This window comes from Cydia amplana, chromosome 25 (genome assembly GCF_948474715.1).
Source record: "Cydia amplana chromosome 25, ilCydAmpl1.1, whole genome shotgun sequence".
In the NCBI taxonomy this organism is placed as follows: Eukaryota; Metazoa; Arthropoda; class Insecta; order Lepidoptera; family Tortricidae; genus Cydia; species Cydia amplana.
In genome coordinates this window covers 8598880-8612106 of record NC_086093.1, presented here as the reverse complement: position 1 = coordinate 8612106, position 13227 = coordinate 8598880, and the positions used below count along the sequence as shown (strand labels likewise).

The window sequence follows — 13227 nt, the reverse complement described above, 5'->3', positions numbered from 1 at the left end:
GCTTACAATCACGCGGCCCGTATGCTTGTTTGCCACCGCTGTGGTATAAAACAAAAGGTGGAATTACAATGCGGGTATTGCGGGTGACATTAAAAGAATTGGTCAAGTTTTGTTACATGACTTACCTACGTGACACAGATGAAATAATGAAGTAAGATTTGTCATTTAATGAACGGGAATTTTTCAACTCAACCAATAGCAGATCAGTAGACACGCTCCGATTGGTCCACGCCGCTCGCCGCAATCAGTTGTCGATGTATTCATCTCACACTTCTGAACGACTCTTTTTATTGTTTCGATAAATACACATTTGTTTTATTCAATGCCAGTGCCCGTGCGCCTCTATACGGGCTTTGAGAGTCGTGTAGAGGCGTCGTAAAAGACTCGCACTTACGATTTGTAAATCGCAATATAAAAATAAACCTGTTCTTTAATTTTTCCCTGTAGGTACGTAAAGAATGTCTGTCAAAGGCATTTGGTACTTAAATACGCCTAAGTTGGTGTAATTATTTTTTAATTTGTATCTAAAAGTAGACAAAAATTAAGCCTGCCCAGAAATATATGATCATTGTCAAGAGGGCGCTGTTATTCTCATGTCTAAGGGTGACAGTTCATAGTTCCAGTGAAATTCCGCAACCTGGCGCGTGATCATATGTTCCTGGTCAGGGTTTAAATTATGTAGCGTTCTCTGATAACAGGAAGGCTCAAAAATGAACTGCACTAGCTTTCTCTCAGTGTACAGTCGCCATCAGATATATCGGAGCGGCCAAGGTGTTCACAATATCTGAACACGCACTCTAACGCCCCGGGGCCCGTTTCTCAAATGCTTGTAACTTGTAATACAAGCGGATGTCACTTTTTGACAGCTTTTATTAGATAGGGACTTCCACTTGTATTACAAGTTACAAGCTTTTGAGAAACGGGCCCCTGACAATAGAGGCGTGTTCAGATATTTGTGAGCGCCTTAGCCGCTCCGATATATCTGATGGCGAGTTGGCGACGACACATCCTCAGTAAAAGGGCCTAGTTGAATATTCAAATAAAAAAATACCCATCCAGTAATATATTGCGTTTTACTTACCGTAGTTGCGGGCCTCGGGCGTGTTACAGCATGCACCACACCTCATACTGTTTGGTTCTGTACATACTAAATACGTACGTCGTAGCGCTGCGATGAGACATGTTTATAGAGGCCGGGTACTTTACTGTGCGATTCTAAATGGCGATGCGTTCGAAAACCAGCGCGATTCTGGCGCGGTGTCGTTTGGAACCGCTGTCAAGTTGCGTGCGGGTATAGAATGACACATTAAGTTAGAATCTAAATCAAATAAAAATATAGTCGTCGCTTTTATGCACTTTTAGTTTTTGAAGCGTTCTTTTTATTGAACTTTTAAAACGTAATAACACACAGTAAAGTGCCCGCAGTAGATCCGGTCGATGGCGACCCCCCAAATATTTTACGCCGACTAACCCCACGTTTAAATTGTATTTTATTATTATTACGTGTACCGCATGCGATCTTCCTCACTTTTGGATACCCTGTGAATGTGTTCCGTGTTCTAAATGTATAATAATTTCCGCGTCCATGGAGTTTCGCCCCGTGTGGCTCGGCGCTCGAGGCCGGCGGGGACCAATCAGGTCGCGCGTCGCGCCGCGGCCCGGCCCACACTACGCGAAACTTTACGGGCGTCTTGCCACATTTATTTACCATTTTGACCGCTAGCAACTCAGCTTTGGTATTTTGTAGATTGGTTTTAAGATATGAAATAAAATATTTGGCTGGTCGCTTTCATTATTAGATCTTGGCTGTTTCCTAAGATTATGCTCTTGTGAGAAGTAACAGACAGTATATTGTTATTTTTATGAGTTTTGTTAAGGGTTGCGGTAATTAACACTAGCTCATACAGTTGTATGTCCGTTTGTTTTAATGCAGGTTTTTCTCTCGTTCCTGTATTATATTTACTTATGATAAATATGTCGTTCTGTTCATATTTCTGTATTATATGTTGTTATTATTATGTTTAATTATGTTGTTTTTAAAAGTTATAAGATATTTCCTACGCTAACATTGTAAATGCTGTAAATGAAACTAAAAACATACTAAATGAAAAATCCCTTATATTTTGTCATCCGTACCTATTATTAAAGGGGCACACAGATTACCTTAGTTCGTCGGACGATATCCGCCTGTCAGTTAAACGCAAAAGGGTGACAGTTCCGAACAACTGACAGGCTGATATCGTCCGGCGAACTGGTAATCTGTGGGCCCCTTTATAATATGTAGGTACCTATACCTTTTGTTTCGACTACTTATTTCAAAAGCACGATTTTTTTTTTAAGATCGATGAATATTACTTTTGTAGTAAAGTCAATAATTTCGAACACACATAATATATTTATTCCTTTATTCCCACTTATCAGTCCGCCGGACGATATCGGCCTGTCAGTTGTTCGGAACTGACAATGTTCTAACTGACGGGCCGATATCGTCCGGCGGACTGGTAATCAGTGGGCCCCTTTATACCTAAGTTGAACTGTTAAATATGTATTTATTTATTATCCACCGTTTTAGTTATTATGCTATTCCGTTTCCGTTATATTATGTATATCGAACGAGACGAGAAACACGCAGCTAGCCATCACCCGCCTTAACGTTTTCGTTTGGTTTATGGTCTCCTAGTACATACGGAGCTGGTGCGACACTTCACCGATAACATAGTCGTACTGGTTCTGTATGTCTTAACAAAGTCTGTATAGGGACGTCCACAGCTTACAGGGTGCTTAAGAAAGTAATTGATCTCAAATTGGGTTAAATTATAGTACTCGAATACTATAATTGAAATCACGTATAGTGCTGCCTCCTAATTTGAAAAGTTTATGATAATTTATAATTACATATATTCGACACTCTAAAAACTTATCTTTTTTATTTAGCATTTAAACATTTAGTATTCTGTAAAGTTGTCTATTTTTTAAATTATGCATATTATAGGGTAACTCGCCAGTAACTGGCCACTTTTAGTAACTGGCCGTTCTAAACTAAAAATGAATTCTATTCACCTAGAGACAGAATTCATTTTAGTATAACCTTATACTAAAATGAATTCTGGTTATATGTGAATAGAATTCATTTAGTGGCCAATTACTAACAGTGGCCAGTTACTGGCGAATTACCCTACGTACCTCCCAAATTTTAATATATTCGACAGTACATATATGATATGATTATCTGATGAGAGGAATATCTAAAATTATCAAGAGTTTCCTCTCATGCCATATTTTCTTGCTTTAATATCATAATTTATTTGAACCTTAGGTACTTTTTTATTATTATTTGGTAACATTCATCCCGTAACCCGTTAGAAACCTTTTAAAAAGAAAAATAGCCAAAGATCGATTAAAAATTGTACAGTAGTAGCACAATCTATCCTGGCAGCACTATACGGATAGTTGTATCGACCCGCTCCACTGATCCGTTAGACTGTGGCGTCCTTACCGCGTGTGAAGTAGACACATAACGTGGTGTGCGTTGGCAGATGGGCGGCGTGTACGCGGGGCTGCAGTACCCACCGCGCGGGCCCTTCGCGTCTCCGCCGCACTACATGTCTCACACGCAGGTGAGTATTATACTGTTCAGTATAACATATACGTAGGTACAGTGGGCCAAGAAAGTGGTCTACCAGTTTTGACAAAAGTTTCTGCGAGATCTAACGATCGCTAAGGTTGACAATTGTCACTGACATAATATTAAATCGACCTTGTTGTCTCATGACGTTCAAACGAACCTCAACCGTAGGGTGGTAGACTACATTTTTGGCCGACTGTACACATATTTTATGTTTTTATACATATTTATACAAGTATTGGATAAGAATAGAATAGAATAGAAAATCATTTATTTCGAACAAAAGTCCATAATGTGAAAAAGAAATCGTATATTGAAAAAAATTGAGCTTTTCTGATACGTACCAAAACAAATACCTACTGAAACTTTTTCACACGACATGTTTTGATAATTTACGATGATTATGATATGAGTGAACATTTCAAATGTTGTATAAATATATTCGAATCTCATGGGATTTTGTTTTGTTGTATCTCTGTTTCAATTTTAACAGTTTTATTGTCTTTCGATCTTCTAGTCTTAAAGCCTTTTTGGGTATTGGAATATTGTTTATGTTTATCCTAACGCGAAAAATGTTAATAATGTATGTTGTTTGTAGCGGGCTGAGGGCGGGCGGTTGGAGCTCGCGCACGGCGGCGACGGCGCGCTGTCCCCGCTGCAGCCCACCCCGGACCTGCACCACGCTCCCCTGTTGTTACACACAGAGGTACGGTACATGTACAAGTTGTTTGTAGCGGGCTGAGGGCGGGCGGTTGGAGCTCGCGCACGGCGGCGACGGCGCGCTGTCCCCGCTGCAGCCCACCCCGGACCTGCACCACGCCCCCCTGTTGTTACACACAGAGGTACGGTACATGTACAAGTTGTTTGTAGCGGGCTGAGGGCGGGCGGTTGGAGCTCGCGCACGGCGGCGACGGCGCGCTGTCCCCGCTGCAGCCCACCCCGGACCTGCACCACGCCCCCCTGTTGTTACACACAGAGGTACGGTACATGTACAAGTTGTTTGTAGCGGGCTGAGGGCGGGCGGTTGGAGCTCGCGCACGGCGGCGACGGCGCGCTGTCCCCGCTGCAGCCCACCCCGGACCTGCACCACGCCCCCCTGTTGTTACACACAGAGGTACGGTACATGTACAAGTTGTTTGTAGCGGGCTGAGGGCGGGCGGTTGGAGCTCGCGCACGGCGGCGACGGCGCGCTGTCCCCGCTGCAGCCCACCCCGGACCTGCACCACGCCCCCCTGTTGTTACACACAGAGGTACGGTACATGTACAAGTTGTTTGTAGCGGGCTGAGGGCGGGCGGTTGGAGCTCGCGCACGGCGGCGACGGCGCGCTGTCCCCGCTGCAGCCCACCCCGGACCTGCACCACGCTCCCCTGTTGTTACACACAGAGGTACGGTACATGTACAAGTTGTTTGTAGCGGGCTGAGGGCGGGCGGTTGGAGCTCGCGCACGGCGGCGACGGCGCGCTGTCCCCGCTGCAGCCCACCCCGGACCTGCACCACGCTCCCCTGTTGTTACACACAGAGGTACGGTACATGTACAAGTTGTTTGTAGCGGGCTGAGGGCGGGCGGTTGGAGCTCGCGCACGGCGGCGACGGCGCGCTGTCCCCGCTGCAGCCCACCCCGGACCTGCACCACGCTCCCCTGTTGTTACACACAGAGGTACGGTACATGTACAAGTTGTTTGTAGCGAGCTGAGGGCTTGGTGCCGTGACCAGGATTTGCTGATCAATTCTAAGTCTGCGGAACTCTACCTATGTCCATTAGAATATTAAGAGACTCGTTTTAAGAAGAATATAATAATATAGACTCGCAGCTAGAACAAGCCTTCGTTTTTAAGTAAGAAAGTCAAATTCCTTTAGTCCTTACGCGCAAGAATTTAAATATGACCCTTTTTTCAGATTCAAGCCAATTTTATTTCTGATTGTAATCTATTGCAAACTGCATTAACAAGTGTTATAACCAGGGATGGTCAATAGGGTCCTGTGATTTACACCAAATAACTATGGGAAGGGAACACTCACGGAAATATCATAAGATCCCGTGCGTTGCATCTCGAAAGGGCAAACGGAATCGGACTGCCAATATGGCGCACGCGAGGTGATTGAGTGATTGATTAGAGTGAATGTGATGAATGGTGAGTGTATGAATATTAAGAGGGTTCACAGACGTGTGTATGAAGGTGTGTCTACACGTCTGCGTGGGAACTAAGGGCTGTGTTACAGTGTATATATATATTATTTGTGTTGTAGCCCCGAGGCGCGGCGTTGGAGTTGATGCCGCAGCACGCGCGGGCGGCGTTGCCACACCATCACGTGAGTTTTTTAGTCTTTACTTTGACTTTATTATTATACTTAATTTATTTTTATATGACTAAGGTTCCCAACAAGGAATTCCTCCTTATTCCTCGTTTGGAACCTTCTATACGAAACTTTTGGAGTAAATCATCGTATCGTACAAAGTATTTTCATATAATTATCTGGTGTATCAATGGCATTATTTTTGTAAAATGATTTATTTATGTACACGGGACGAGTTTTGAGGCGAGACGTCATCAGACTTCGATATTGATACTTTAATTTGAGCTACTGAAGCATTGTTAGTGCTTTAGAATATTTTTTTATAGTTTGTCAAAGGACTGTCTCATTTCAAACATAGACATAGAGAATCATACTATCACTGTCTTACACTAGTATTAGCACCCAAAAGAAAATGAGTATACATGTATATAGATATAGTTTTTTTTTGTTTTTATTTACTGACAAATTGGTTTGATCAACTATATCTCGTACATTTGACGGGGAAAACTCGTCCCTTGTGCCCTTAATACTGGTTGGTGGATGCCATAGACTAGGAATCCTCTAGACGGAGTTTAGAGCAATTATTTCATGAAACCGATGCTGCCAAAAATACTGGGGTGCGGGGGACGATGTGAGCGAGTCCCGTGCCGTGATTGGTCCGTTAGAAGACACGGACGTCACACAAAGATACTGGCTCGGAAATGGAGTAAAACAACTGTATATTGGTGGTAGAGGGGGTAGCGCTACTATGCTCAGTCTAGAGGATGTCTCGTCTGTGGTGGATGCTAACCGGTGCAGTATGTGCCGCAGCGGCGGAGCGCGCTGGGCGCGGGGGGCGGCGCGCTGGCCGCGCTCCCCGCGCTGGCGCCGGCGCGCCCCTACGTGCGCCACGCGCCCCGCTGGCCGCACCAGCACCAGCACCAGCTGCACATACACGCGCAGGTACGGGGGGGGGGGGGTTCTTTGTATGGACTTGCCAACATAGCCGACGTCAAGTAAAAGGGTAGAGGCCCATTTCTCGAGCGGTATTGTAATACCTACTAAGGGCCACTTGCACCATCTAACTAACCCGGGGTTAAGAGGTTAAACCGTTAATCCAGTGTCAAATTGTACTGGTAACCATGTTAACTCCAGGTTTAACCGATTAACGCTGGGTTAGTGGAATGGTGCAAGTGGCGCTAAGGGCGCTATAAGTGTACTAAGGGCTCATTTAATGCGAATCGCATGCGAGTTTCATTACATTGCGTCGTTTTATCGGTCGGCTGAATTGATGGAACCTCACTTGTATGTAACTTAAATCGTATACGAGTTCGCGCGCCGTCTAAATGAGCCCTAATGTTCCTACTTCGCAAACTATCAAATATGCCTCATATGGTTCGAGAAATGGGCCCCTGGTTGACGTTGCTGAGCAATTACCTATGAAATTTTCCGTTTAATAGAATTTAATGAACGTATTAGTTAACTGTAACATAACATCCAGTTTTGTACTACTGACAACGCTAAAGAATTTAAGCTCTCGAATTAATTTTAAAGAGATAAAATGGGGTTGAAAATTAATAGCTAAATTAACTTTTTAGTCACCCGTTGCCATGGTGACGTGTTCTTTTTAAGCCCCTCTTAACGCTGGTTTTTAAATTATGAGGCTTTTCTCTTAGAAAATTTCTACCGAACATGTTAGAAAAACGTTGTATATTTATTTGCAGATACAGAATAGTAACAAAAATTAGTTGATTCACTATTGTAACCGAAATAAAAACTAATGGTGTTATTCATAAACGGCTGCTAACTTTATCAGTTGATGATCGTCGTTTGTATCCTATCTGTCGTTATGCCATAGAAAGGGACAAACGATAATCATCTGCTGATTAACTTAGCAGACGTTTATGAATAACGCCGTAAGTGAGTGATTACAATTGGTGCCGTGACCAGGATTAACTTAAAATCCCTGAGCCGGCGGAACTCAACATATGCGATGAGAAAATGTGGATGTTTCATCATTAATGTCAAACTGTGAGAATATGACGTTGATAATGACATGTCCACACTTCGTTTTGTTAAGGTCTACGCAGAGTTAGACCAGACCAGGATATAACCAAACGGAGACGTAATTTTCTGTACAAAACAGTCTGCCGATTTTTGCGGGGGAGGGGCACGTCAAATGTATACGTAACGTAAAAATAGCCTTGTCAGATAAACGTCAGTCCATACAATGTGTATGACCATTGGCCGCCCATTTTCGACAGAGAGGAACGTCTGTTAATGGCTACTCCGTTTGGTTATATCCTCTTAGACGGAGTATCATTGTCAGGAGACAGCAGTGTTGGCCGAGAGTTAATGCAAATTGAAAATGCTGGCCATTAACCATTATATGAATCGTAAACTATAATCGTCCGATACGGTTTAAGGTTCAATTTATAATAGTTAATGGCCAACATTTTCAATTCGCATTAACTTTCGGCCAACACTGGGAGACAGTCATTAGATCTTATACCTTTAAACAGTTTAAACGAACTGAAAGTGGGATGGGTACTCGTTGTACAGGTCATACTGAGCAACTTTTACTATGGGACCAACCCCGAAATCGCGATAAGAAAATTGACACTCCCATACAAGATATCAACATCAGCCAGCCAAAATGTATGAGCGAGTCAAATTTTTTTTCGCGATTTCGTTGTTGGTGCCATAGTAAAAGTTGCTCAGTATGTATAGGTATACAACCATTCCACTTTCAGTGGCTGATGTAACACCTTGTATATATTTTGGGGGGCGAAAAATCGATCTAGCTAGGTTTTATTTGGGAAAACGCGCATTTTTGAGTTTTTATATGTTTATTAGTATTAATGTGTGTGTTGGTGTTGCAGAGCGGCGCCGGCGGAGGCGCGGGCGCGGGCTCGGGCGTGGGCTCGGGCTCCGGCGTGGGACTCATCACGGCCGTCTCGCACGTGCCGCAGCTGCACGTGCCGCTGCCACCGCCGCCGCCCACCTACCAGGTCACTATCACTACTTAGTCATTATAATATGTTACCTTTTCAGCAGTGGCGTGCACTTCATAAAGGCAAAAAGGCACTGCCTACCCTACTATAATTATATTTCGTCACTTCATTTTTCAGATATAATTATATATTAACCATGTAGTTCCCCTATTGTACAGGTAGCATCGCACACATTTAAGAGTAACTATTTTGATTAAAACTGTCAAAGCAACTTCCGCCCACATCCGGTTACCGCTCACCGGCATGCCGCTCTTCATTCTTTATTTGTGCGTGGTAGCGTTCACACGTCGTCGGTCTAGTTGCCGAAATATTCGACACAAGACCACATTGCTTTTTTAATAACGATCTTCGTTTCGTACTATGGTGTTAGCTGTGAGATTACATTTTATTCGTTGTGCAATATAAAAAATATTTGTTATTAATATAGTTGGGCAATCCTTCAACTTGAAGGACATACATAAATCCTGGGGGTTAGTCGAGAACTAACACGAAGGAATAAATCATCCTGGGGGTTGGTCGTGAACCAACACAAAGGAAAGTCTGTTCGTATTTCGAACACCGATTTCGCCTGGGGGTTGGTCGTGAACCAACACGAAGGAAAGTCTGTTCATATTTCGAACACCGATTTCGCCTGGGGGTTGGTCGTGAACCAACACGAAGGCATAAGATCGCACAACGAAACAGAGGGCCTAGATATTCATATTGGCGCATTTTTCATAGTAGGTACCCATGGTACCATGGTTGCAATAAAGAATTACGAATTATGTTATGTGAAAAATGTATTGTCTTTAAAATGGTAAATATGCTTTATTATAGAGCCGAGGGAGGCTTTCTTTTTACTTGGTTTTAGATGGCCTAACATATAAAAATATATTTGAATTTCTAATATCCAATTATGTTTCACATAATAAATTTTACTCACACCTAACCCATAGAACGGTATTTAAAAAATAGTATGAACCCTCAAAGTATAATAAACAGAAACCCTAATGCGCCCAGAGGTCTAATGTGAATCAACAATAAAGACTATCTCACATATTTTATAATTAACACAGTAGTACATTGCTTACATGTACCCACATAAATAATATTAATACAGGAGGTAGTTATAACTTGTCTCTAAAAGTGGGAATTGCTAGATGTACCTACATCACGTCACATTATTACTTTATAGTAATTTTTTCTGACATACAATTTGCAATTAAACAAATGAAGTGGTGCGCTGACAGTGGTGCATACATTTTGGTGACGATGAAACTTTAACAACTTCGGTTTACTCTTACATTAAACTGCATAAAAAAGAGTCAACCAAATGAGTACATAAAAATATATTTATAATGTCAAGATCGCTTATAGGCGAAGTCAGTAAATAAGTATTACTTATTGTCTGATTGAGATATTGTTTTAAAGTGAAATAAAATGATTTATTCATTTGAGTCATCCAACTATAAGGAGTACACCTAATTCAATTGAATTAGAGGAACATGAGTTTATTCATCATAATTTATCTAATAAACCCACTTGAACAATTTGTGAGTACTGAATACGAAACACTCTTTACGCCTTTTTCATCATTAATACATCAGTTTGTCGAAGCTGACAAAGTGTCAAGCGTCATTTAGAGTAGGTACCATGACCATCCATCTGAGAATAATAATAAAAACAAACTAGGTACCTAACTAGGTAACCTATTCATATTATAATATTCCATTTTTCAAAACGATTATCCTTTAAAGGATTACCCTCAGAGTATGCCCTTAAAAATATAAATAATTAAATAGGTAATAGAAACCGTAAAACATAAACAAATGAATGTATGGTATGGTTCAATAAGTTTCATGTGTCGGTCACGGTACCCCTCCAGCCATTGTCAATACAATGCTGACAATACGATGGTACCTACTATGCAATACGCTTTTGCCAAGTTTAAAATATAGGTAGGTACCTACCTTCATATCATAAATGTATTATCCGTAGTTGGTGGGACCCACCACTTATACTTCTTTTGCTATCTAACTATGTCATTAATACAGCATATGTTATTAATATAGCACATTCATAATATATGTCATGGCGTCAAGATGAAATCACTAAACATAATATTTGTTTTCTAAACTCACAATACAACCACAGTAGCAATACAGCAAATACAATATTTTTATTATGCCAACAATATTTTATTTCCGACAGAGCGAATATTTGGATACAAATAGAAGGCATAAGTTTGAGTTTTGTTGCTTGTTACTTACCTCAAATTCTGCGGATTGCTCTCGTAGTTGATTGCTGTAAATAGGTACCTGTTTAGTTCGCGCTGCGGGAATAGAAGCTGCAACAGTTGCAACACCGATATCTATGCAAATATGGCCATTCATTCCTTGTTGTCAATAATATTATAAAATGATAAACAGAGGTTCATCCCCTATAATATATCTTTATTCAAATGTAAAGACTCGTCACATGGAGTTATGTACAAATGTACAGTAAGCTAATTACAAATGATGTTTGTGGAGTAGGTACGCTGACTTTACCTACTCGGGTTTTAACTGGTTATTAGGTAAGTACTATGCACAATTGCACATTCAGTAACTCGAACAGTATACATTAAGTTTATAAAAGTGGATCATACATATACTTATTCTGGTGCCATTAATGGACCTTGGCCCTTGGATCATCTTTTATATGTATGTAATATGAGCGCAATAATAACCATTCGAGTTTGAGCAAATTATTTGAAAGATTACTACGAAAGTTGAGTAGCAGTATAGTCTTATAAATGATTTTTGTTTAATATACCTTTTGGTAATGCTACACATGTGATAGCGCATGATTGAACCGAAAGCATAATTATGCACGTTCATATCGGTATTTGTTATAGATCGCAAACATGATGGATTTTGAAATTTGGTTAAAATAAAATTTATATATATTTTTTTTCTTGGATAGATCCAGAGGACCTAACGATATTAGACACGTTATATATGTAAAAAAAAAAAAAAAAAAAAACTTAGTTTGAAGTTGACAGTCTTGAAACGCGCTAGGCCGCGTGAGTCTTTAGAATGTCCGTTGTGTCACAATTTGTTCAGCAGGAGCTGCTATAAGTTGACATGCGTGTGCATAACTAAATTTTCTCAGTGTCGCTGTCTGCTCAAACGTCACACGGCCGACGCGTCAAGACGCGGGGAACGATATCACAGCCACAGCGTATCCCGTCCTGCATGGAGGTAACGCTGGGTTGTATGGTTGTATCGTTAGCCTAAATTACGTTATGACTCTTAGACGAGCCTGTTTTTGATATCAAGTAGCCTCGGAGTAGGCTCGGAGCCTCTAATTCCACATCGCGGACAAGGACCGCTAGCGAACTTTAAAACCTTTTTTCACAAAAGGACATTTTAAGAGTTTATAACACCTTTTCAAATCAAATTAAATTAAATGTAAAGTTGACCACAAATTATTAGTAGAATTCTTATCAATTACCTACGTTTTATCAACAAATTGAAACGGGATTATTAGGATTTGTTCTAACATCGTAATGTGTTCAAAAAATTTAACCTAGCTATACCTAATATGGACCTTTGTTGAACCTGCATCACTAAACTTCCTTTGTGCTTTTTAACAATGCTTTATGACTCAATTTGCACAGTAAACTTGTGTATAATGTACACATATTATGTCCTGAACTTGGTGTGCAGTACACGGCGTTCGATATTATAGTAATAGATAAATATTTAGATAATAACTTGGGTACTTGATTGCCTAAAAAGCATAACCCGTTAATACAGTTGTTTGCTAAAGCATTGATTTAATTTTGGTTCAGTTTAGTTTCTCGTGCTTCTGGATTCCTTTATGATAGCAGTAAATAAATCAGAAAAGGTAGTATCATGGCTTCATGAAAAAGGATCATCAGATCGTATTATTTTAACTTAAAGTTAAACGACTACTAAAATACGGTTTTAAATCATATAACTTACTTGGTGACATATGTGGTATATTTGGGACACTAATTGTAAGTTAAAAACATAACATCCAAAATGGGTACAACATAATAAAATAAATCCCAAGAATAAAAAAAAAAAAAAAAAAAAGTCAATATTCTACACGCACGGCGATTTTTATTTATTTTTTATTTATTTTAGTTATTTATTACACAAAAGTTACAACTTTTTTGTTAAGGACAAAGCTCCACAAAACTACATTTGTTTGACTGTGGAGTCGCATTATTAATTTTAAACGAATTAATTAACGATTAATTTACAAACAAATGTTTTGAAATATTGAACTTTAATAGGCATAAATTATCTCATACCAATGACACT

The 13227-nt window shown here is 40.5% G+C and overlaps 1 protein-coding gene and 1 long non-coding RNA gene across 2 annotated transcripts in view; both read left to right on the top strand.

Annotated features, from left to right (window-relative positions):
- The window catches only part of LOC134659470 (uncharacterized), a 99603-nt gene that overhangs the window by 79710 nt on the left and 6666 nt on the right, over window positions 1–13227 (top strand). The window contains exons 19-27 of the mRNA XM_063515111.1: window positions 3537–3617; window positions 4224–4331; window positions 4496–4579; window positions 4632–4739; window positions 4904–5011; window positions 5176–5283; window positions 5874–5936; window positions 6732–6863; window positions 8783–8911. Of these exons, the coding sequence (XP_063371181.1) occupies window positions 3537–3617; window positions 4224–4331; window positions 4496–4579; window positions 4632–4739; window positions 4904–5011; window positions 5176–5283; window positions 5874–5936; window positions 6732–6863; window positions 8783–8911 (921 nt within the window). The remainder of the gene's footprint in view (window positions 1–3536; window positions 3618–4223; window positions 4332–4495; window positions 4580–4631; window positions 4740–4903; window positions 5012–5175; window positions 5284–5873; window positions 5937–6731; window positions 6864–8782; window positions 8912–13227) is intronic.
- LOC134659635 (uncharacterized) lies at window positions 5174–6762 on the top strand. The gene is made up of 3 exons (XR_010097823.1): window positions 5174–5283; window positions 5874–5936; window positions 6720–6762. It is a non-coding gene; the product is annotated as an uncharacterized LOC134659635 (long non-coding RNA).